Source organism: Melospiza melodia, chromosome 4 (genome assembly GCF_035770615.1).
Source record: "Melospiza melodia melodia isolate bMelMel2 chromosome 4, bMelMel2.pri, whole genome shotgun sequence".
NCBI lineage: Eukaryota > Metazoa > Chordata > Aves > Passeriformes > Passerellidae > Melospiza > Melospiza melodia.
The window spans coordinates 93,869,011-93,890,651 of record NC_086197.1 but is presented as its reverse complement, the minus strand read 5'-3'; the positions used below and the strand labels follow the sequence as shown (position 1 = coordinate 93,890,651).

Sequence of the window (21,641 nt, the reverse complement as noted above, 5' to 3'; positions counted from 1 at the left end):
TGTCAGGCATCCTCCAAAGGACATGAATAAATGCTGCAGCATTCTGTTAGCCTTTGCAGCCCTCTCTCCCTGGTTGTGGTTCCTCAATTTATTTACTAATTCAGAGTAAATCTGTGCTCTCCAGGAGACTGCACGAAGTACGGTTCTTTAAATATCATGAAGTAAGCCAGAACACTTCTGTTACATGTTAGTTTTGCTTCTTTTTTTCATTTTTAGTTTTCTTCTGCTTTTCCTACTCTGTATCCAAAATATGCTGTTTGTTCAAGGCATGAAAACATCTCTCAGCTTTCATCTATACAGCAAGCAATACAGAGAGCATGGAGGAAAAAATTATTAAAAACTAATATACAAGAATATTGTTTAAGCCCATTTCTTCTTATTTTTTTACACATAAAAATTAATATCTCAGGATTTTAGTATTTGCTGGAGAAACCTGCAGGGAGCTGCAGTGGGTCATGGTGTTAAAGAAGCTGTTGCCTTATTAAACCCTCATTGTAATGAGAGGAAAATGGGAAGCTCCAGGTGTCAGCCAGCTGTTGTGCAGCTTCTCTGTCAGCATTCCCCAGAGACTCCTCCATCAACACAGGGAAGGCCAGACGTGACATTGGCATACCTCAAAAGGAAGCAGAAATCTCATGATTTCTTTGAGATGAAAAATTAGTCTCCTTGTGTCACAGTAAAAGGCAGAAGTAACTTGAGTTTGCTTCACTGCCTGGCTGTTTTTGGCCAAGGAGTGTTGACACTGGGTAATATGAGGTACATCCTAAATATACATTCCAGCTAAAGAATTGGATATATTGCAGATAATTTTTTTTTTTTAATTGATCAAATAACTGGAACATCAACAAAAAAATACTGATTTTGGACAGTAGAGCAAAAGGTTCTTTAGGTAAGCAGTGATGAAGAAATCAAAAAGGTATCTCAACCCGTTGCTGGAACCTGTATGCATGGTCCTGTCTTGTTGTCATGTGTACTTTCATTATGGTATCAGGTTTGGGGTTCTAGGGGACAAAAAACAACTGTTTTCTCATTGGTTATTACTATTTCTTAAACAGTTTGCTTGCACTTTCATATGAGCTTGATCACCATTAACAAAGCTCTGTACACATGCCCTGAATGCCAGCCTCTCATTTTGGAGGCTATTTTAAGATATAAAGCATTGTAGCTATTGCATGTACTGTTACTTTAGAAGGTTGCTTAGGATGGGTTCTAGCTAAAGCCTGACTGCAAAATTCCAAAGGAGAATAAGATTACAGTTTTGTGAGGGATATTCTTTTTTCCCCTTCATTTGAGACAAAAGAAAGCAACCCAAACTAACTTTTTTTTATTTTATTATTAATTTGCTTTAAGCATTTTCACTTTATAGTGCAGATTAGCTAAGAAATCTACCATTTGAACTGAGGTACTTCAAGCATGTCCTCAGTTCTTTCCATGGAAAATTCTTAGTGGTATTAATGATGAGTGTATATTTCTTTCCATAATCCATCTATCATTTTGTGCATTTGGGTTCTGCTGTCTTTTGTGGTTCTCAGAGTTCCTTAAGGCAATGGAGCAGAGTGTGAAGGAAATCTGAGGACAGTGTTAACTGCAGCTATTTACACAAGTAGCAAGTGTTATATCTTGCTTTGCTACAATCTGGTGAAATGTGACTTAATCATCTTGAATTTATCAAAGGATATGCAAATTTAGATATAGAATGGGCTAGATAAAGTGAATAAATTGGATGGACAAAGTTGTTCTAGTGTATTACCAAAACGTGAAATGCTGTAGATGTTTGTCCAGTGCAGTCAAGAGAGAGTTTGATTGTGTTTTTTTCCAATATAATGTAAGAAATGATATCATAGTTTTCCTTTGGTTAATGTGGTACTTGGTTACTGTGGATGCACCTCCAGTGAGCAGTGCCTGTAAGATGCTGGTAGCTTTCTGTTAGATAGGGATCATTTGAACTGACAATAAAACAACTGAGTGGGGACACATTTTGTGGCAGTAGAGGACATAGTTGACTTTTTTTCTGGTTTTAAAGAATTATTCCAAACCTTAAAGTAAGGAAAAGATCCTAAGTTCTGACTTTGGAAATGTGCCAGTCATCCTGGTAGCTGTTAGAGCAGGAAGGGTTGCTCTCAGGGGATAAGGCAGCACAGGCAATGGCAAGGTCTGAGGTGAGGTTCTGACAGATCCATGTCTGGAACTCCAGCTTTCCTGGATTTCTGGCCATATTCCTTTTGCTGTTGGAAAGAACTGACAAGGTGACTCAACTGAAAATGTGACTCAGACACCAGTTCATCTTGTGTAAGGATTGGTCTGAACATTAAAAGGGTGTCACCCTGGTTTTTTTAAGATTTTCTAAGCCTTCTGATGTTCACATTCTTGTAGTGAACTTTCTTACACCCTTTCTGTAAATAACTCATTGTTTTGCGTTCCTTTATGGAGGAGGAGAAAGTTGATGGACTGTTGGTTTGTCCAGTGTCATTGGAGAGGTGGCACTGTCACCCTCCAATCCACTGTCACTCTCAGAAAACTATAAATGTTGGAGTCAGAAAATAAACTTCCCTTTTTCTACACCTTGAGAACAGCGGTGTGAGCTTGTATTCTTTCATGTCCTATAGGGACAAAAGGGTCATCAGATTTATTGTTACACAGTAAGCATTTTCATCCCTACTTATCTGGTGGACATAGTGAGGCTGTGTCTCCTAGAAAGGGACCATGACTCCTAAAAACAGTTGCTAAAATTTTTATTGGTCTGTAAAATAATTTATGTCTAAAAGTAAGTCACTCACCAATTAGGACATGGCTGAGTCCACATGAACTGCATTCACATCAGGTGGCTGCTTCTTCAGGGTGAGCTGGCTTGCTTTAGGGATGGGTGCACCTGTGGGATGGGGGATCAGTGTGCAGCTTTGCTGGACAACATGCATTACCTTGGCAAATTCTGCTTGCAAAATTGTAGTGAAGTCCTAAGAATTGTGTCCAAACAGGTTTTATTCAGACTTATGAGGAGGAACACATCATCCAATCTGATGGATGTATCTGTACAAGAGATTGATTTGAAAGAGCAAATTCCAGTGCTTTTCTTTCTGTGGGGCTAAGTGAAAAGACTGGATTTATTCAAAGCATTAAATTGGGTGAATTCCTTCTAGGAACGTGCTTGTTACTGTCCAGCTGCTAATTCAATCCATGAGATCAGACTCCAGCCAGTCCCAAATTACTGATTTTTTATGTATCCCGAATCATCACAGGGCTGTCTGGAGTTTCTACAATTGAAGCTAAATGATATAACAGAGGAATAAATGTCCATAACATGGTGTTTTAATATTTTAATATGTACTTGTCATTAGATAGTAGATTCAATTAATGCACATAAGACAAGATAGTGTCTGTAAAGAGAGAGTATTTTCAGCAGGACGTTGATGGATTTTGAACTTAACTAGAACTTTTTAAATTATATTGGAGTGAGGGTTAAATTTTCTAATGCATTACTGTACTTAAATATAAAATAATACAGAAAATAGCATTTTTATATGACATGGCTCACCTTTACTCAAATGCATATAATTTTCAAGCAAATGAAAAAAAGCATAGATATAAAATTTTTAGAGAGAAAATATGCATAGGAAAAAAGTAAAAGAGAAAGATTTTTTTTTGTGTGTGTGTAAAGAATCAGTAAAGACTAAAATTTATGTTCTCTCTCTTTGTTCTTCAGCGCCTTGCTAAAGAAGCAGAGAAGTACCAAGCATCACATCAGTGGAGGGATGAGTTTGGGGTAAGCTTCAGTTTTTCTCCTTTTAACCTTCTTGGATTTTTCCTCTTTGAAATGTTAACTGTAATCTTACAAATATGTTGTTTATGTATCTACTACAGAAAGGGTTATTGACTATGAAGAGACAGTTATTTAATTCAGTAAACAGAGTCTCAGTCAGGGTGCCTAGAGAATAAAATGAACTTTTCCCTTCAGAAGCTCATAGGGAGCTTCACAGACCAGAGATGTAGCTCTGAGTTGTACACAAGACATCTGTTTGCTTTGACAGACAGGGAATGATTACAGAGAAGACATTTGAGTGATGGCTGCTATCAGTTAAAAGTGTGCTTATTCCAAAAACTGAAACAGAATCATTGAAAAGATTTTTACAAGTTGTCTTTTTCTTGTGTAAAGAGAAAAAAACCCCAAAGACACCAAACAAACAAAAAAAAAAAAAAAAAAAAAAAAAGAAAAGCCCAAGCAAGAAAAGCTTAATACAGAAGGATTTCGTTTTCTGCATGACTTGGGAGTCATAGACATTTCTATAGAATATCTTTCCATATTTTGATAACTGCATCTCTTTTTTCTATATTCTAGTACTGCTGAAAGAGGCCCAACCTGGTCAAACATTAAATTATCTTCTTTAATCATTTCAGGCTTTCCTGAAAAAATAAGTGGCATGATTTTAAAATGTACAACCTTGATGTTTTCATTACCAATTTGGCTAAATTAATATTTTGCTGCATGATTATAAGCCTCTTAATTTTAGGCTATAGTTCCTGGCTAAGTGTCAAAATTATTTATTATGCCTTTATTCCACGTTCCTTCAGAAATAAAAGCAGATGGTGCTTTTACATGATGCTGCTGCAAACCCGGACTGTGTTTGCACATCCATGAGAATCATTTAGCACACAGTTAAATGCACAGTGGTTTTCTAAGAATGTTGTTGTGGTTTTACCCCAGCTGACAAGTAAGCACTGCACAGGCACCTGCTCACTCCCAGTCAGGATACAGGGGAGACAATTGCAAGAGTTAAAATGAGAAAATTCATGGTTGATATAAAAACAGTTTCATAATTAAAGCAAAGGTCGCATGGAGTGGCAAAGCAAAACGAGGAATTCCTTCAGCACTTCCCATGGGCAGGAAGGTGTTCATCCATCCCCAGGAAAATGGGGCTGCTTTGCCCTTAATGGTGACTTGTGAAGGCAAACACCATCCCTCCAAAATTCTACCCCTTTCCTTCTCCTTCCTGCATGTTATACACTGAGCAGGGTGCTGTATGGCATGGGATATCCCTGGGTCAGCTGGGGACAGCTGTGCGCCCCCAGCCTCCTCACTGGTGGGGCACTGTGAAAAACAGAAAAGGCCTCAGCTGCACAAAAACACTCCTCAGCAATAAAAATAAATAAATTAGAAAAAACACACCAGAATTATCAACACTTTTCTCAGAACAAATCCAAAATATAGCCCATGCTAGCTACTGTGAAGAAAATTAGTTCTAACCCAGTGAAAACCAGCAGAAATGTTCACTCTGATCCAGTGTTACTCAGGCACTTGAAGATCTGAAAACAGACAACAAAGCTGGTGAGGTCAGGCCATGTAATTCAGAGAGGAGTGACTGACTTGAGGAGTGCAGAGAGTCTGGACACAGCCTGGGTGTTTTTAGCTGTGCTCTCTGCACAGGCACAGCCTCCAACACGCAGCAAAACACACAATGCATATTCCATGGAGATGCTGGAACAAGAGTGCTGCAGCGACCTTTTCTGCTGATCTGTGTCTCTCGTGACTGGAAAACAAAACCTGCAGGCTTGATGGACTCAGTGCAGAGCTGTGTGAATACAGTCAGGATCTCATTCTAATAATTTTGCTTCTCTGCTATATTGTGGCATCATGTCAACACCGCCTCAGCTTTTGTTTTTCTTTGTATCCTTTTTTTCACAGTACAAGTCAGTCATAGAAAAGAGGCTTCAGGTTTTACCTGAGTTCATTTCCAAGGAGACATCTCAAAATATTTTGGAAATGTGATTTTATATTGATGTTGTAGTTCAGGGAAAGGCTATGGTCAGCATTGAAACAAAATGCAGTTGGATTTATAATAAAGTAACTGCAAGCTGATATTGTACTTCACTGTTTTGAATTTGGATCAGAACAGTGTGCACCATATAATAACCTTGACATTAGGTTATGCAATTAAATTTCAAATAAATGTATTAAGCCTCTTATAACTTAATTTGTTCCGTTTTTGCCAGAAGTAATCTTTCTTCTCTTCTGGCCTACTTTTTAGAAAATGCCTGCTTGAATTAGTTTGCACACAGATCTTGATGATAAACTTAATTTTCACTGGAAGAATCATTCTCCTAATGGCTCTGATGGAAAATAGAAGATAGGCTGTACAACTTTCTGCAGTTAAAGGTTCTTAAAGCTCTTCTGATAGCATTATGAATGGTCTATATGATGCTGAGTGAGGTTCATTTCTCATCCAGGATTTGGGTTTGGGTGATGAAAGCCCTTGCAGCAGCATTTCACATGAGTCACTCTAGAATGAAACTCATGGGACAAGCTATTTCTGCTTCTAATGAGCTTGTGATCAGCAATGTCCTTGACAGTCAGATTGCAGATGAATAAACGCCTATGGAGTTTTCAGGAGAAAATATCCCAAGCATTCCTCCTGGGGCAGTGTATATGGGCTGGCTCGAGTGGAACATATGCAAAAAAGAAAGGGCAGAGAAGGCTGACTGTGAGACCAAGGCCTGCGCAGAGCTACAAGGGATTTGTCAGTCAAACACACCAGGGTGCCTGTTCTAACGCCTTACTCTAAATATGAGTGGGTTGGGCACAGTTCACAGCAAAAGAAACGTGCAAGCATTAATTTCATTTTCAGATTAATGTCACCATATAATAAAAATTCAGCATCATAGAGACGGTCTTTTGAAATAAGCTACTACAAGGAAAAAAACATATTTATTCCCAGAGATATTTTGGAAATCTAAGATGAGTTAAGAGCATGCATCTTACATATTTACCATTAGTTCTAACTAAGTGACAAGAAAAAATATAATTTTGGATATGGGTATTTTTCACTGATAATTAAATAGACAAATACTTTTGGAAGTGACTAATTAATTTACTAAATGTACAAAATTATTCAAAGTAACATTAATAATATTAACTAAGAATATCAAATATCTTCTTAGTAAAAAAGGGAAAAAAAGAAATATTGGATTGTAAAGTGTTATTTCTTGATGAAGCACAAAGTTATTTAAAACAGTTGAACTGCAGTTTACTTGTATGGCCCAAAAATAATACTTACCTGTTAGAAAACTATTAGGTTTTAAGAGAATATTTGTGAAGTCTATGAAGGCAAATCAAAAATGCCTAGCTTCAGGCAAATGGAGAAATCCCATTCTCTATTTCCCACTGCATTGGTACTGCCCAATTCCCCAGCTGCCTGTACAGCTGGAGGAATTAAGCCTGAATATTTTAGATTAAAGCAGTTACAACTCAGAGGTACAAACCAATAAATCTAAATGAAACAGCCTTGTCAGTTTGAAATGTCTTGTACACTACAGATTGAAAGGGGGATGCTTTTGACAGTTGTGATCGTCCAATTATTTTTCTGAGATAGAGACTCATGAAAAAAATATATGCAAGCTGAAAGAATGAAAGGAAGAATTCTGTGTGAAGTAATTGCTGTTATTCCCCAAATGAATCTTCTACAATTACATTTGGTACCACACTTGATTGCCTTGCAATGGTTGGTTAACTAAAGCAATTTTGTTTCCAGTTGGGTTGCTGGATTAATTGTACTTACACATGTAAAAACATAAGGGACATCTCATTGGTTTTTTAAAAGGGGAGTCTGTATGCATGGCCTATTAACATCCACTTATTTATATGGAGACTGAAACTCAAACTTTTAAGACTTATTTATCATATGAAAATGCCACATGAAAAATTCTTTCAATATGCTTTATCTTTTAACCAGTAGTGTAATTTTATTTTCTTCTGTGTAAATGATGTTTTTTACCTCTTGGTAATTTTGAGACAGCATTTTCTCCGATAATAATATGTAGGCTGATGTTCATGTACCAACTGGGCTTAAAAATAATGACAAAAGGTCATGGGAATAATACTTTGGAATTATGTTTTTTTGTTTATCTTTTACTAGTAAAAATTTTGGCTGCATAAAACTCAAATGAAAAGTCGCTCAGCAAAGAAACAAAAGATGCAAAGGATAACTAAGATAAAACAGGTTTCCTATCACCAGAGTTGATCCAAGAGGTGACCTACCAGAGCAGAGCAGTAGTAGGTGTCTCTGTCGTATCTTGCAGTTTGAAGATTTTCAGGACTGTCTGTAGTTTATTGTGGATGCTACAACAATGCTAAAACACTGTATCCTAAAAGCCTCAGCTGGAAAACAAACAAACAAAACATGAAACTTTCAGCTTTGGCATGCTTTCATTATAAAGAAGCAGTTTACTAAACATATTTTGCCTCTTGAAAGAAGGAAAATTCTGTGAAGAAAACAAGCTAGAATCCTTTTTCTCTCATCTCCTCAGAGATATGATTCAGTTCTCTCATGGTTTGCACCTCTGATAATTCTTTTTTGTGCAAAGAGCATCTGTGAGAAATGCAGCTGAGGTTTGGCACCAGAGCTGCAGTGCAGGGAACCAGGTGTGGGATCCTTTCCTAGTAAGTCATGGATACTTTATAATTTTGTGAAAGTTATAATACTAAATTACACTTTATAATTTTTTGAAAGTTATAACACAAAACACAGGCAAAATATCAAACCTGTCAGTGTCTTCACACAGAGCTTTGATCCAAAACTGAGTGAAATAAATCTTCCTTTAATTTTGATTCATTTTGGATAATGCCGCACATTTCAAAAGCCTCTGTGATTTGAAAAAAACCCATCCAAATGATCAATTAAAACTGACAGGTTCTAGGGAGGGCAATATTTTATTCTCTGTAGGGCTGTGTGCCACCCCTTCTGGGACCTGTAGCCTTCATTTGTGTATAATTTAAATTAAATGTGCCCTAACTCACTGAAAGGAATTAAGTACCATTTTTCTTCCAGTGATTGCACTTGGATATTTTTCTACCCAGGGCATCAATTTCTGTGTGTGTACTCTGAGAGTAATAAGAAGGTGAGGTAAAGAGGAAATAAGGATAAATACTGTTTACTGAAATTGGGTGGGTTTAAGGGTTGTTCTGGTGTTTAGCTGATGTTTATCAAATCTCTCACACCTTTTGGAGTCATGGAAATTCACTGTGAATGTTCCAGGAACAAACATTTCTGCAGTTCTCTATAATATTTGTCAATATTTGTCACTTCTTGTCAAAGTGAGACAGGAGAATGATAGTTACAGCCTTTGGAACACACTGATTTCAGCTTCCCAGGATCTCCATCATTAGTTAGGAGAATTTCATCGAATTTCATCTAAGTGCAGAAATCCACTTTGAACATGTCCATGCTGAAGCCTCTTTGGAGATGTGGCATAAGCCTCACCATATAAGTGCAGAATTTGTCTGGCATTCCCTCCTGGGAGCAAGATCCCTCTGTTTGCCTGTCTGTCCCCAGCATCCTGCCCCCTAATGCTTGAATTCTAATTTAAAAAAGTCTCAGTGTGCCTTCTGGTTTACAAATATCTAGCAGGTACTAGTTAGATAAAAGAAAAACATCCTAATGGAAATTAAAAAAAAAAAAAAAAATCTAAGTCATTAGAAATCTTTTTAAGAGTAGAGTTACTTGCTACCTTGCCTGGATTTTTATAACTTCCTACAGTCTCTCAGATGAGTCTTTCACTCTAGAAATCATTGATTTACCTCTCAAATATGGGCTGCCATAGGCTAGCTCTTCCATGCTTCTGTTCCACTGTATATCTGATACAATCCTGTATGAGAATTGCACCAGTGAGTGTTAGTGTGATTGATTAATCATACTGGAATCCTTGATTTCTTTTTTCTTTTTCACACTTTAAGAATTTTAACTGATTAGAGAGTTGATGAGGAAGACAGTGGTAGCAGCACAATCAGAATTAAGATGATATATAAGCAGGGATATAAAATGTGTAGCTATAGAGCAGCTGGTGTTTGGTCTTTAGATACTGGTTATTTACCACTTCTTAGTATGCTTACCTTCAGTAAAGGAGTGTAACTTTATAATATAAATCATTGCAGCGATCTCATCTGTGCAGTGAAGTGCTTCACTGGTTGGAAACTTGCCAAAAAAGCTTTTAGAGTAGAGCAAAGAAACACCTTCAATCACTGTTGAGGGCTTTCAAGCATTCCATTTTATCTGAAAAATCAAATATGTTAAAGACATCTAATACACTTTTCTTACTTATTGACCAGGCAACTCATTTAAAAAATGTGCAGCTTCTGAAAGAGGTGGAGGGAAGGATCTAGGTAAGAAGAAAAGAAAGAAAGGTGTGATTTTTATTATTAAGCTGCCATACATATGCATTATCACCTTCATTTTGGATGAAGCTTTAATGTGCTTTCAGAACAAACACCTTATTAAAAGCAAGATATACTATTGTACTCAATTTATTAACATCCTGTAGGTTCTTCAGTTTAAAACTGAGAAGTACAATATGCCAAGAAAAGCTTTTGCAGGCTGCTATTGTGCACGTTTTCTAAGAGTTTATTGAATCAGATGAAGCTAACTGGTTTTTTGATGTTACCTTTCACCCTCACATTCAGGGATAAGTAATTCATAGCACTGTTTCAACACCTTTGGTGAATAAGTAAAATCAATTAGAAATGGACTTCAAGGCTGCTGTTTAGTTTGTCTGCAAGCTTTTTTTGTCAAATATTTTAATTTCAAAACTAACAATATATTTTTTTCTATGCTTTGTCCTTGCCAGTATAACTAGGATATGACAAGTTTCCTCACTTTCCCAGGAAAACTCATTTTTCTGTTGGTTATCACATATTATTCTCACCCTTCTTACACTGAATTTAGGAAAAGTGCCAATGTTTTGGAAAAAGTATTAACTAACCGAACTTTGCTGTCAATATTTACAAATTGAAATTCTTTGTTATATATAGAAATTGGGAGAGGGATTTTTTGTTTTTGTTGCCTTTTTGTTTCTTTTCCTTTTTTTTTCCTTTTTTTTTTTATTTAAAACTAAAACACCCTGATTGAATATGCACAGGAAGTTAATCAATGGTGTAAGAGTCAAATATGGCTTTTCATAATGGAGTCAGACTTCCAAGTTTGAGAAATTCAGAAAATATGACACAGGTTTCATTCTTACTTCAGAGAAGGAATTCCTTTCATGATAGCAAACCTTAGACCTTTTTTTTTTTTTTTTTAATGAAATTAAACCCAAATATGTTTTAAATATTTCCTGCCAGAAAGAGCAAATACTGTGAATATGTGTATTTGGGATTCTACATGTGTTATTTCATACTAAAAATAGAACTTTTCTGAAAGTCTGAGCTGAATGGGTTGTATTTTGGAGATGGAGATATTTGTGGAGATATCCATTTACTTTTTTTTTTTTCAAATGACAAAACCAGTGGTGTCATGCAGGCTTGATATTTTACTTTTTTTCTTATGTCCTAGGATTCCTGTAAGATGCCAAAGGAAAATTCAGCTTGTCTTTGCCCAAGCTCATTACCTTTAGAGAAGGACCTAAGAGCAGAGTTGGAAAGTTTCCATATTGAAAAGTTTGCAGACCTCTACACTCCCAAGAAGCTCTGTTCCTTGAAAAGAGGCTTGTGCAGCAGATGTGAACAGAAAATGTTTGATGTCTGCACTCTTTTTGCAGTTGCAATACTGTAGAAACTTTGATAGTTATTTCATTTTACATAGACTATCAAATGCTCTGGGAGTGCAAGACAATCTTATTATTAAGAGTGGCATTTTGCTTGAGGGATTTGGGAATTCTGAGCTTTCCATCTCCTGAGTATAGTGTAATTCTCAGTAGAATTTAAACAAAAGGTGAAAGTGTCTCTTTTATGTCCTGCAAATGCTGATGTGTGATTGAAATAGTGTCAGATATTTCTTGTAGACTTGGCCACAAAGCAAGAGATGTGCATAACACAGAGCAGAGAAATTCTTCACAATTAGCAATATCCTAACCTGTGCTAACATCATGCAAAGAAATGCTTAAAAATTCTACCTTATTTGACCAGAAATTAAGCATTTGTTAAGCATTTGCTTTGTTTTTTTCCAGTTAATTCTTGCTATGAGCACATTAGAACTCTTTAAATAAATGCACAAAGTCTAGGTCTCATTGAAGGGGCATTAGGATTTAGCAAGTCTGAAGAAGTCTGGGTCATCTGTATGACTGTGATTGATGAGTTTATAGAACACACTACCATTCTGTTTTAATTTTCCCATTTGTTAGTCACAAATTATATTGCACTGAAATACTGTGAATTGTAGCTTTCTTGAAAATGTGAGAATAAATATAAAAATGATCAGACCAGAACCTCACATTTAAAAATGGATGAATAATCCCTGATGAATTATTAATTCAGGTAGGATTGTCTTATTCCTTTGGGCATTACCACCTCTCAGGAGGGTAACTTCGGTTTTGCATTTCTTAAGAGTTACACAGGAGTACAGTAAAACTGAGAAGGTTGGCTCAGTTGATATTTTTCTGTGCTTACACAAAATTCTGGTGTTTTCACCTCATAAAACTTCTTGTGCTTTGTCTGTGAGATTTTTTCCTACATAAAAGTTTAAAGAAAACTTCCAGCAAAAGTTTTCTACCAGACGAATATGCTCCATATGGGCAAGTTTTATCTAATTTCCTATGGGCATCATAGTTTAAATCACCCTTAGACTTAAAATATTCTAAATTATCATAGAAGAAGTTTTGCCATAGTACTTCTCCACCTTTCAGATAGAATATTTCAGTTTTATTTTACCAGTATTTGCAGATATTTTCTGTTAGAGCTGTGTTGGTGCAGAAAAGGATGGTTTGGTTTATTTTCATTTGTGGTAAGAAATACCAGCAAAAAACCCAAAAAGCTGGATTAAGACTGAAGTTTTTTTTCAAACCCTTGTCATTAATATATTTGTTAATCCCAAGTGATGGCTGCCATTTCCTCTGCTGGTGGTTTACTTACTTTCCTTATTATATGGGGATGACACCAAATGGGTGATTTAATTCCAAATACTTCCAGTCTCTCTCTAATGTTTTGGGTCTACATTAATTAAATCAGGACATGTAAGAGTATGTGAGCATATAAAACCCGCTGAGGTGATGTTGGAGGGATGCAGAAAGCCAGACAGGGTGTTACCTCCTAGAGACCTGCCAGATGAGTGGAGAAGGGTTCCTGGTGCATGCTGGACCACAGGATGTGTTTGGACATTGCTTAAGTGTCTTGGGGACAGATGTAATAACCACAGCTTGGATGAAAGCAGAGTGATCTGGGTTTTATTTTGAAACACATACATCATATTCTCTTTGAAGAATATAGCATGGTCTATCCTAAAAAGTCCCATGGTTACACATCAGTATGCATCCTGTGTCAAGAATAAGCACCAAGAGGAAATATTGTTCAAGATAAAATAAGTTTTATTTGCAGCAATAGATACTTAACAGTTACAGATAAATTAACCTTGAAAATTGGAAGGCAAAATCCAGAAGTCTAGTAAGTTCTTCAGACATTCAACTAACAGCAATAGGTAAAATATCCCACAATTTCTGGGAAAATATTTACAATATTATGAACTATAGTTATATTCACTATATTACAATATTGTGAACTATGAATGATGCTTTTTTGAAAAATAACTACGATATGGACAGGTCAGTACTTCCTTTAACATCAGTAGGCTTTACTGAAATTATAATACTGAAATTGTAATAATTCTCTGAAGTGTTTACAGGTGCCAGTAAGAGTAGAGCAGTGCAAATCCATCTATCTAATTGAACTTGTGTATGTTTGTCAAGAATAGGATGCACTTAAGTAATTCAACTCCTCATGTAATTTCTATACTGATAAGAAAATGTTAAGATAAATACAATTGAATTAATGAAATTCTTTTATGTCTGCATTCGCTCTAAAATACTATATTTTCAAGAGCTTTAAATGTTTTAATATGAAACAGACAAAATGGTCTTTATTGCTTTTAGATAATGAATTAAAGCTTACAGATATCTGAGGTACTAGATATGCTTTTCCCTATTGCTCAGTGTTCACAAACAAAATTTAGGTGATATTTTGAGATTCAGACAAATTTTCATTGTGGCAGGCCTATTTAAGTGGGTAAGGGTTGTTTATATGCAGATATCAATTGTATAAATTTTCCTCTGTGTTTATAATTCCTCATGTAATTATATTTATGTTTGAGAGATATATAATATCTCTCAAAGAGATCATCTAACGTGTTTGTGTATTTATGTCTATGAACAGGAACACACTTTTAGCTGAGTCCTTTGGAGGTCTGCAAAGGACTGACTCTGGTGGGCTCAGATACTTTAAGTATCTCAAATGGTTAAACTATTATGTGCTCATACTTTTGAAATTTTACTTCTTTCATGTTTTAAACCCCAGGAATATTTCACATTCAGTGTGAACAGTGGCTTACTGCAAAAAAGAAATCCTAGCCCTTGGGGTCAATTGGTACAGTTGGCTAATGCTCACTCTGTGCAGGAATCCATGGTCTGTGATTTCCAGTTCATAACACACAGCCTGTGCTGCTCTCATCAGGAGAGTGGGGTTCAACATCAACTAGTTCAACAACAACTACTGAAATAATTTTGAAGGACTTTTCTAGGCAAAGAGAGGCTAATTTAGGATGTTTTCTTATCATACAGTTTTCTGGAACTGTAAGAGTTATCAGCCCATCCCGTTCAGTAAACTTCCTAAAGTAAAACCAAAAGAAAACAATCTCTAGCAAGGCGGATTGCAAAGTTTTTAACATGAATTTTGTAAAATGAGAAGAGGGAAGGGAAGGGAAGGGAAGGGAAGGGAAGGGAAGGGAAGGGAAGGGAAGGGAAGGGAAGGGAAGGGAAGGGAAGGGAAGGGAAGGGAAGGGAAGGGAAGGGAAGGGAAGGGAAGGGAAGGGAAGGGAAGGGAAGGGAAGGGAAGGGAAGGGAAGGGAAGGGAAGGGAAGGGAAGGGAAGGGAAGGGAAGGGAAGGGAAGTTTTGGCTGTTATCAAAGGGGTCATTGATGGCAGCAGTTTGGAATGACAGCTTTGCTGCAAGGGTCTCTGCCCTTCTCCCCAGTTTTCATTGCTATGTCTTCTGTGGGTGTGCACATCACATCATCCTTGACAAGACACTTTGCAGCATTCCTTCTTCATTCCCCATCAGCCTGAGTTTCCCGAATCCCTTTATAAACACTTGTAGTTTCTCTCTCTGGTGCTTTCTGCAATCTCAGCTCACACTTCTGTAGTACTGTTGGGTGGTGCTGTGGAGAGCTGAGCTGAGATAGTTTTAAACAACTCAGCATAAATTTCAGGGAACAAAATGATGCATTTCTTCAAACTAAAGTCAGTTTAATACATACTTTGCAATTTACTTCATTCTCTCTTTTTCACTGTGATCTTCCAGTGCCAAGCTCTTTTTTCAGTAGCCTTGGTTAGGTTTGCAGGAACTTTTCTTTCTTTCTTAACAAATACCTGCCTTCATTTCATTTTTTATTTTAACAAGAGAGAGCTATTTTGCTTGTTCAAATTTTCTCACATTGTCTCTTTCTTCACATCTTCACACTTCTGTGATGTATCTGTCCACCCTGAATTTTAAAAAAAGAGATGAATTTCAAAGTGCTGATTTATATGAGAATTTGAAAGTTAGCAATACAGTGTAAGGGCCCAAACTTACATGTGTCACCATAGACTTTGATGGAAATGCTAAAATGCTATAAACTTAGTAAGTCTCTGCCTAGAATAAGATTCATTTATAAGAAGCTTAAAATATTTTTTGAATTGTGTGCTGTTGTCGAACTAGAAGGATGTGCAAATCCATAACTAGATGATTCCTTCTCTGAGTTGTAAAGCCCAGGATTGTTCCCCAGGAAAGATTGCTGTTCCCATCCCACTGACAGCCACCAGCCATCAGTCTGGCTTTCAAAGATTTCTTTGTATTTCTTTGCAATTTTTGGCATAAACATCAAATACCTGATGAATGAAAACCCCTGTTGTGATCCATGGGAGGAAACACAAACCCCTTTTCGTTTAGTGCTGTTGTTAAGATGAAGAATGAGAAACATAACAGCAAGATATTGATAGAACTCTTAAATCCTATTTCTCTTCTGCATGACTTCCAGCATACCAATGTAACATCAATAATTAAGAGGAAAAATAACTTTGTTCTATTTTTTTTATATCAACCTTTTACTTGTAGTGATTAACTAGAAAAGTTTTCATCATTTCATACTAAATAGTAAAAGGAATATTTTCCAGCTGCTGGCTTGTCTCATGCTACTGAGCTACTTCTGAAATAAGGTGTGCTCCTGAATCTTTGCTTTATTGCAGTGATTGAGTGCAAGACATGCATAAAACAGCTGCCAAAGCTGAATAATTAAATTATGATTCCTTCTGTTCTTTGTTAATTAGGTGAGCTTGGGATAATTCTTAGAACCTGGGAATTGCTGTCCGGAGCTGCTTTCTTTTTAAGACATCAGAGATAGAGGAAAAATGCTTTAGATTAAAGTCTTAAGAAAGATTTGTCTTTATAAGAGACCCATAAAAAAATCAACAATCAATATGGCAGGCATTTGTTACACGGGTAAGCCAAAGCAATTTGAAAAGAAAACATAGCCTGACATGTTTTGAACTTTGTTACCTTTTGTAAGGGCACTTTTCACATTTAGGAGGAAATGGAGACATTTGGTTGAGTTTTTTTCCTAATTTTCATTAAAATTGTGTAAGATGAGTTATAGCAATTGTTTTGAGGATTTTTAAAATTATTTTTTGGTATGTTATAGCCCTCTGGGGTTTAAGGACACATTTTGGGTGATTGAATAAACTCAGTGAAGAATTGGTCCAGACAGGGAAAGAAATCAGTGCTTTTAAAAACATTAGAGATCATTAAAATTACAAGTCAGTGTCAGCATTGTAAAACATGATTCAAATTTTGAATCATACTTCCATAATTTATATATGAAAATTCATTTTTTGTGTGGTGCACAGTATCATAATAACCCATAGAAGTATCCTAAAATCTTCTTATAAATTTAGTTTTTACATGTAGATGAAAGAGTAAATAAAAATCTGTATAAGGCTCTCTGCTGTTGCAGTTTAAGGAAAGTTGTGGAAAATGTTGGCATTTTACTATTCCAATGAGATTCTTAAAATACATTTATGTTTTTTCTGTACTATTGCTTAGCATTTAGTTAGAGTGACTCTTTGTGTGATGCATTTCTTGTGAGACACATTTTTTGGGGTTTTTATTTTGGTTTTTTGTGAAGATAAGCCTTGAATTATACACACTTCAGCCACTGTCATGGATCACCAAGAAGCTACCCTTGAGTTTTTACTCCATTGTAGTGTCATATGTCTAAAATGTTATTCCTTTTTGTAACAACTGATTGCAGCATTGCTAAACATGGTCTTAATTGTTGGTTGAAGTGGATAGAACACAGAAGAAATGTAACAAATGCACACACATTTTTTTGGGGGAACAAATTCTACTAAATGTTTGCCTCTTGCTTTGTAGAAAATAATTTTCTCAAAGGCTTTTGAAGATTTGTTGGACTTGAAGGACTGGCATATTTTCTATATTCAGTTATGATAATGGAAGTGGTTCATTGCATCCCAGCACCTACACAGATGTGAATTCAGAAGGCCAATTTCTTGTGAATCCAAAGGAAATTTATGTCCAAGGTGTTTAACTAGGCTCCTGTACTCTAAATTTGCACTATTTACAATATAAAAAATAGGCAATTAGTATAGACAATTTTCAAAAAAATTATTTTATATTCTTCCATCAACTAAAAGTAATGCTGAATAAATTATAGTAAACATACTTTGCTGCTTTAATTAAACTGATCAGATAGTGTGATATAGAGGTTAATTAGCTGCTAACAAATTAATTTCATTTTCCCACCTGGAAATCTGCTTTGTAATCTGTTGCATTTAGCCTTATAAAAAGAAATTGCTTATACTTTGAGGAAGCTATTGTGATGAGAAAATTAGCAGTTTCCTGGACCTTTTGGAAGAATTTATTTACCAAAATTAAAATGGATTTGAAATGCTTTTGTTTCTCAGTCTTTCTTGTTTTTGGCTTAGAGTACTGGAGGAAGAATGAAGAGGATGGTTATTCCTATCTTTTTATATATGTAGCTAGTTCTTTAAATTAAAATTAAAGCTGATTCTTTAAGTTTGGTAGCTCCAAAAGAGTCTCCTTATGATTTTCTTTCTTGGTCATTTGTCACACATGCAAGTACATAAAATCCTAGGTTTTACTATGGATCAAATTACCATTCTTGAGAATAATTTTTCTGCTTGATTAACTAAAAGGAGTCTGTCTGTGATATAGGCAACTGTACCAAAGAACAAAATCAATGTGGTTTTGCAACTTTAAATTTTCAGTCACTAAATTTTTCATTCCTGCATGAAATATTTGGCCTTTGATGCTTTGCAACCAGTAAAGTGCTTAATTGTTTGCCACATTTAATTTCCTTAGTTTATCAGTTGCACTAAAAAATTGAAGTAAGTTTAATAAGTCCCCAAAATAAAAACAATTCATTAAAAAAAATAGACTATACTTACCAGTAGGCAAATTGCCAAAATTCCATTTTTATATTAACAATTATCTGCATGTCCAACAATGGTGGGAGTTTGACTGCAGGCCATTGAGCCAGAGGATGTCTTTCTGCAGAAGTTTTTTGTGGAGTATGTTGTATTCTTTCAGAACAGACTTCTCTGTAGATTTTGATTTGGGTGTTTGTCTGACTTGAATTTCTCATCTTTTGGGCTCTATTACATTTAACATCACACATCCAACAACTTTTGATTTTAATTCTATGTCAAAGTTCAATTAGTACTTGAAATGTATTCTTAACTATTTTTTAAATGAAGTTAAGTATCATCCTGGCATCTTAAGAAGTCCAATGGCAGTGTCTAACAGTTATTCTTGCAGTGAAAAATACCTTAAAATTATGGAAAATTTTTGACATGGAGAGGTTTTGCCTATTTTTTTTACCATTTATGTGATGAATTCTTGGGATCTGAGGACATAAGTACTCTTTCTAATATTTGTTATCCTTTTTGAGGTTATGCAGGTACACCTTAGTGCTCTTCACTGCTTCCCTTTTTTTGAAGTGAATGTATAATGTAGCATAATATGGACACTGAGGCAAAGAAAAAAAACCAACCTACTCCTTGTGTCCTGTGAAAACTAGGAGGGTTTCCCCCTGAGATTTGAATATGATACAAAAAAAAAAAAAAACTTATTACTCAGCTTTGCTAATTATAATTTGCACAGGACAAATTAAATCAAGCATGGTTAAATTCAGCAGGTAATCAGATATTGTCACAGTGAGCAGAAGGGCACAGGGAATGTGTCACTGTGGAGGTCAGGCCATTGAGGGGACCCTGAGCAGAGGGGTGACAGCTCCACCTCTGCTCAGAGAGATTCTGAGACCCGTCCTGGTCACAGCACTGGTGGCCGGCAGAGCCCGGCCATGTAATGTGGCATACCTAGAGAATATTTATGGTGGAATCTCAGATATTTCAAAAGCTTCTTCCAAGTTTAGACTTCAGTGCACTCTTTCAAGATCTCAGTTTTTGACTCAGATGCCTAAAATCTGGCCACCATCAACGCTGCAATCTGTGGATCCAATCTCAGATCAAAAATCCTCAGAATCCATGGAAAGGACCTGAAAGAATATCTTTCTTATAGTGTATTTTGTATTTTGTATTTGGATTCTGTATGTGTGCATTACACTTACCTAACATCTTTTTAAATGAGGCTTGTATGTTTTAGTCCTGCTGTTGAGCTTGCAGGTGATTGATAAATTATGATTTATTTATCACTCTGATGCATCTGTGAATGGTCAAGTGACTCCCTCATGAAAACTGTCAGAAAATTTTGAAAGTTTCTAGATTGATAATTTCACTGAAGGAATTACCTGTAAATGAATGCTGAAAAATTGATCTTTCTCACCATTTAAAAGAAAGAATATTCTATGACAAAGACTGTGCAGCCCCTTTTATGTTCCTTTATGTTATTTCCTGTAATCTTCACCTTCATCTTTTCATTTCAATTATTAGTCTCAGTGGAATCTTGAGAAAAGTCCTTTACACAAATCTGATGAAAAAGGCTTATCATAAATTATAGTGCAGACCTGGAAGGTTTTAATTAGTGTATGAAATTTAATATTCTGACCAAGCAGTTATTTAATCAAATCAAGTTTGGGGGAAAAATGTCTAACTCGAGTGAGTCATTTGTCTGTATTTTGGGTAATATAATGACATATTTCTTGATCGATTATTATTTTACAGTTTTGTTTTTATTTTAATGATTTTATTTTTAAAATATCTTGATTCTATGTCCAGTTTTCATGTTTTAAATGAATTTAAAATTTCTTACAGCCTATATTTAGGCACTTTAATTGCATACATACACTGTAATTATAATTGCAACTTGTTTATTGAATTTCCTGAAATTTTGTTCACTTTAAGGACAAGTGATAAATCAGTATTTTTACATATGGATACTGAAGAGAAAAAAGAAGTTCTTAGCAACTAACCTCCTTATTTTATATGTGATTTTATGTAAAATCACAAAGCTGTAACAAAAGAGATAGTAGTAGTTGACATTCTTTTTTTTTTCCCTGTTTGCAGGCTTTTATTCCCTGACATTTTCCTCTTTGCAAACAGATGTAATTTTTTATGTGTGGTAGGACATATTTAGCTTTCATTTCTGAGGTGTCTATTGTGCTTTAAACTGCATGTCAGACTGTGTAAGGGATTAAACTAAAACTGCTGGATTATTTTTCATGGAATTTGTGAGGATGGGTTTAAACCTTTATTACCCCAAAGGTATTAGAATGAACTTTTTAAACACACTTTTTAATCCAAGGGGATACAATGAATTTTTTTTTTTAATTAAAATGGATGTTTCACCAACACTTCATTAAATGTTTTTTTAGCATTTGTAGGCCTTTACAATAATTTCCTTTGGTCTGCCTAAAGAATGAAATGGACCAGTATTATTAATATATTTATTGCTTTATGCTAAACAGAAGGACTCCCAGTTTTTTCACTAATGCGAATGTCTTTACCAAGTATGTGAAGCTAATATGATTTTAAAATGTTGACTAAATTTCTATCTGTAATTCTAAGACCTTTTTTTAAAAAATTGAAGAGTCAAGATCAGACTTTTATTTGCTGTATGGTTTGGTTTCTCCCTGATTTTATTTCTTTCTCTACTTCTTACCTGCAAATTAAAAGAATCCTCATTATTTGCAGATTAGCTGCAATTTAGAGCAGCTTTTTTACATTGACTCACTTTGAGTGCTTTAGAACTTCTTGAGTAAAATACTTATAAGTCATGGGAAGTATCCTGTTTTAAAACAAAATCCAAATGAACATATTTGGCTGTAATTTCAGATTTTAAAACATATATTTATGCTATAATCTGTATTTGCAATAGAATCTGATAAAATGATTTTAAGTTTACTTCCAGGGGTTTACTAAAGAAAATCTTTGAGTTGTGGAAATCTTTAACTGAAGCTCTTGTTTTCTTTTATGAGAGAGTTAATGATTTTCTAGTGTCTCTGTAATAGCTAAAAGTATAATTTTTTTTTCTTTAACATTTTACCTACAATTCTGGAAGTGCAGCTTTTGAGGAAAAAAAGGATAACTGTGATATATTTCAAAATTAATACATTATATTAGTTTCATACAATAGGAAAAGCTGCAGCAAACCTTTTTCCCTCTCCCCCTTTTTTAAAAAATATATAATTTATTCATTTTCTTGTGGT

General features: G+C 35.3%; 1 protein-coding gene across 4 annotated transcripts in view; it reads left to right on the top strand.

Moving 5' to 3' along the window:
* CACNA2D1 (calcium voltage-gated channel auxiliary subunit alpha2delta 1) overlaps positions 1-21,641 on the top strand; it is a 363,361-nt gene that overhangs the window by 168,237 nt on the left and 173,483 nt on the right. For all 4 annotated transcript variants that reach the window (XM_063155623.1, XM_063155622.1, XM_063155621.1 and 1 more), the window contains exon 4: positions 3,701-3,760. In XM_063155623.1, the coding sequence (XP_063011693.1) occupies positions 3,701-3,760 (60 nt within the window). The remainder of the gene's footprint in view (positions 1-3,700; positions 3,761-21,641) is intronic.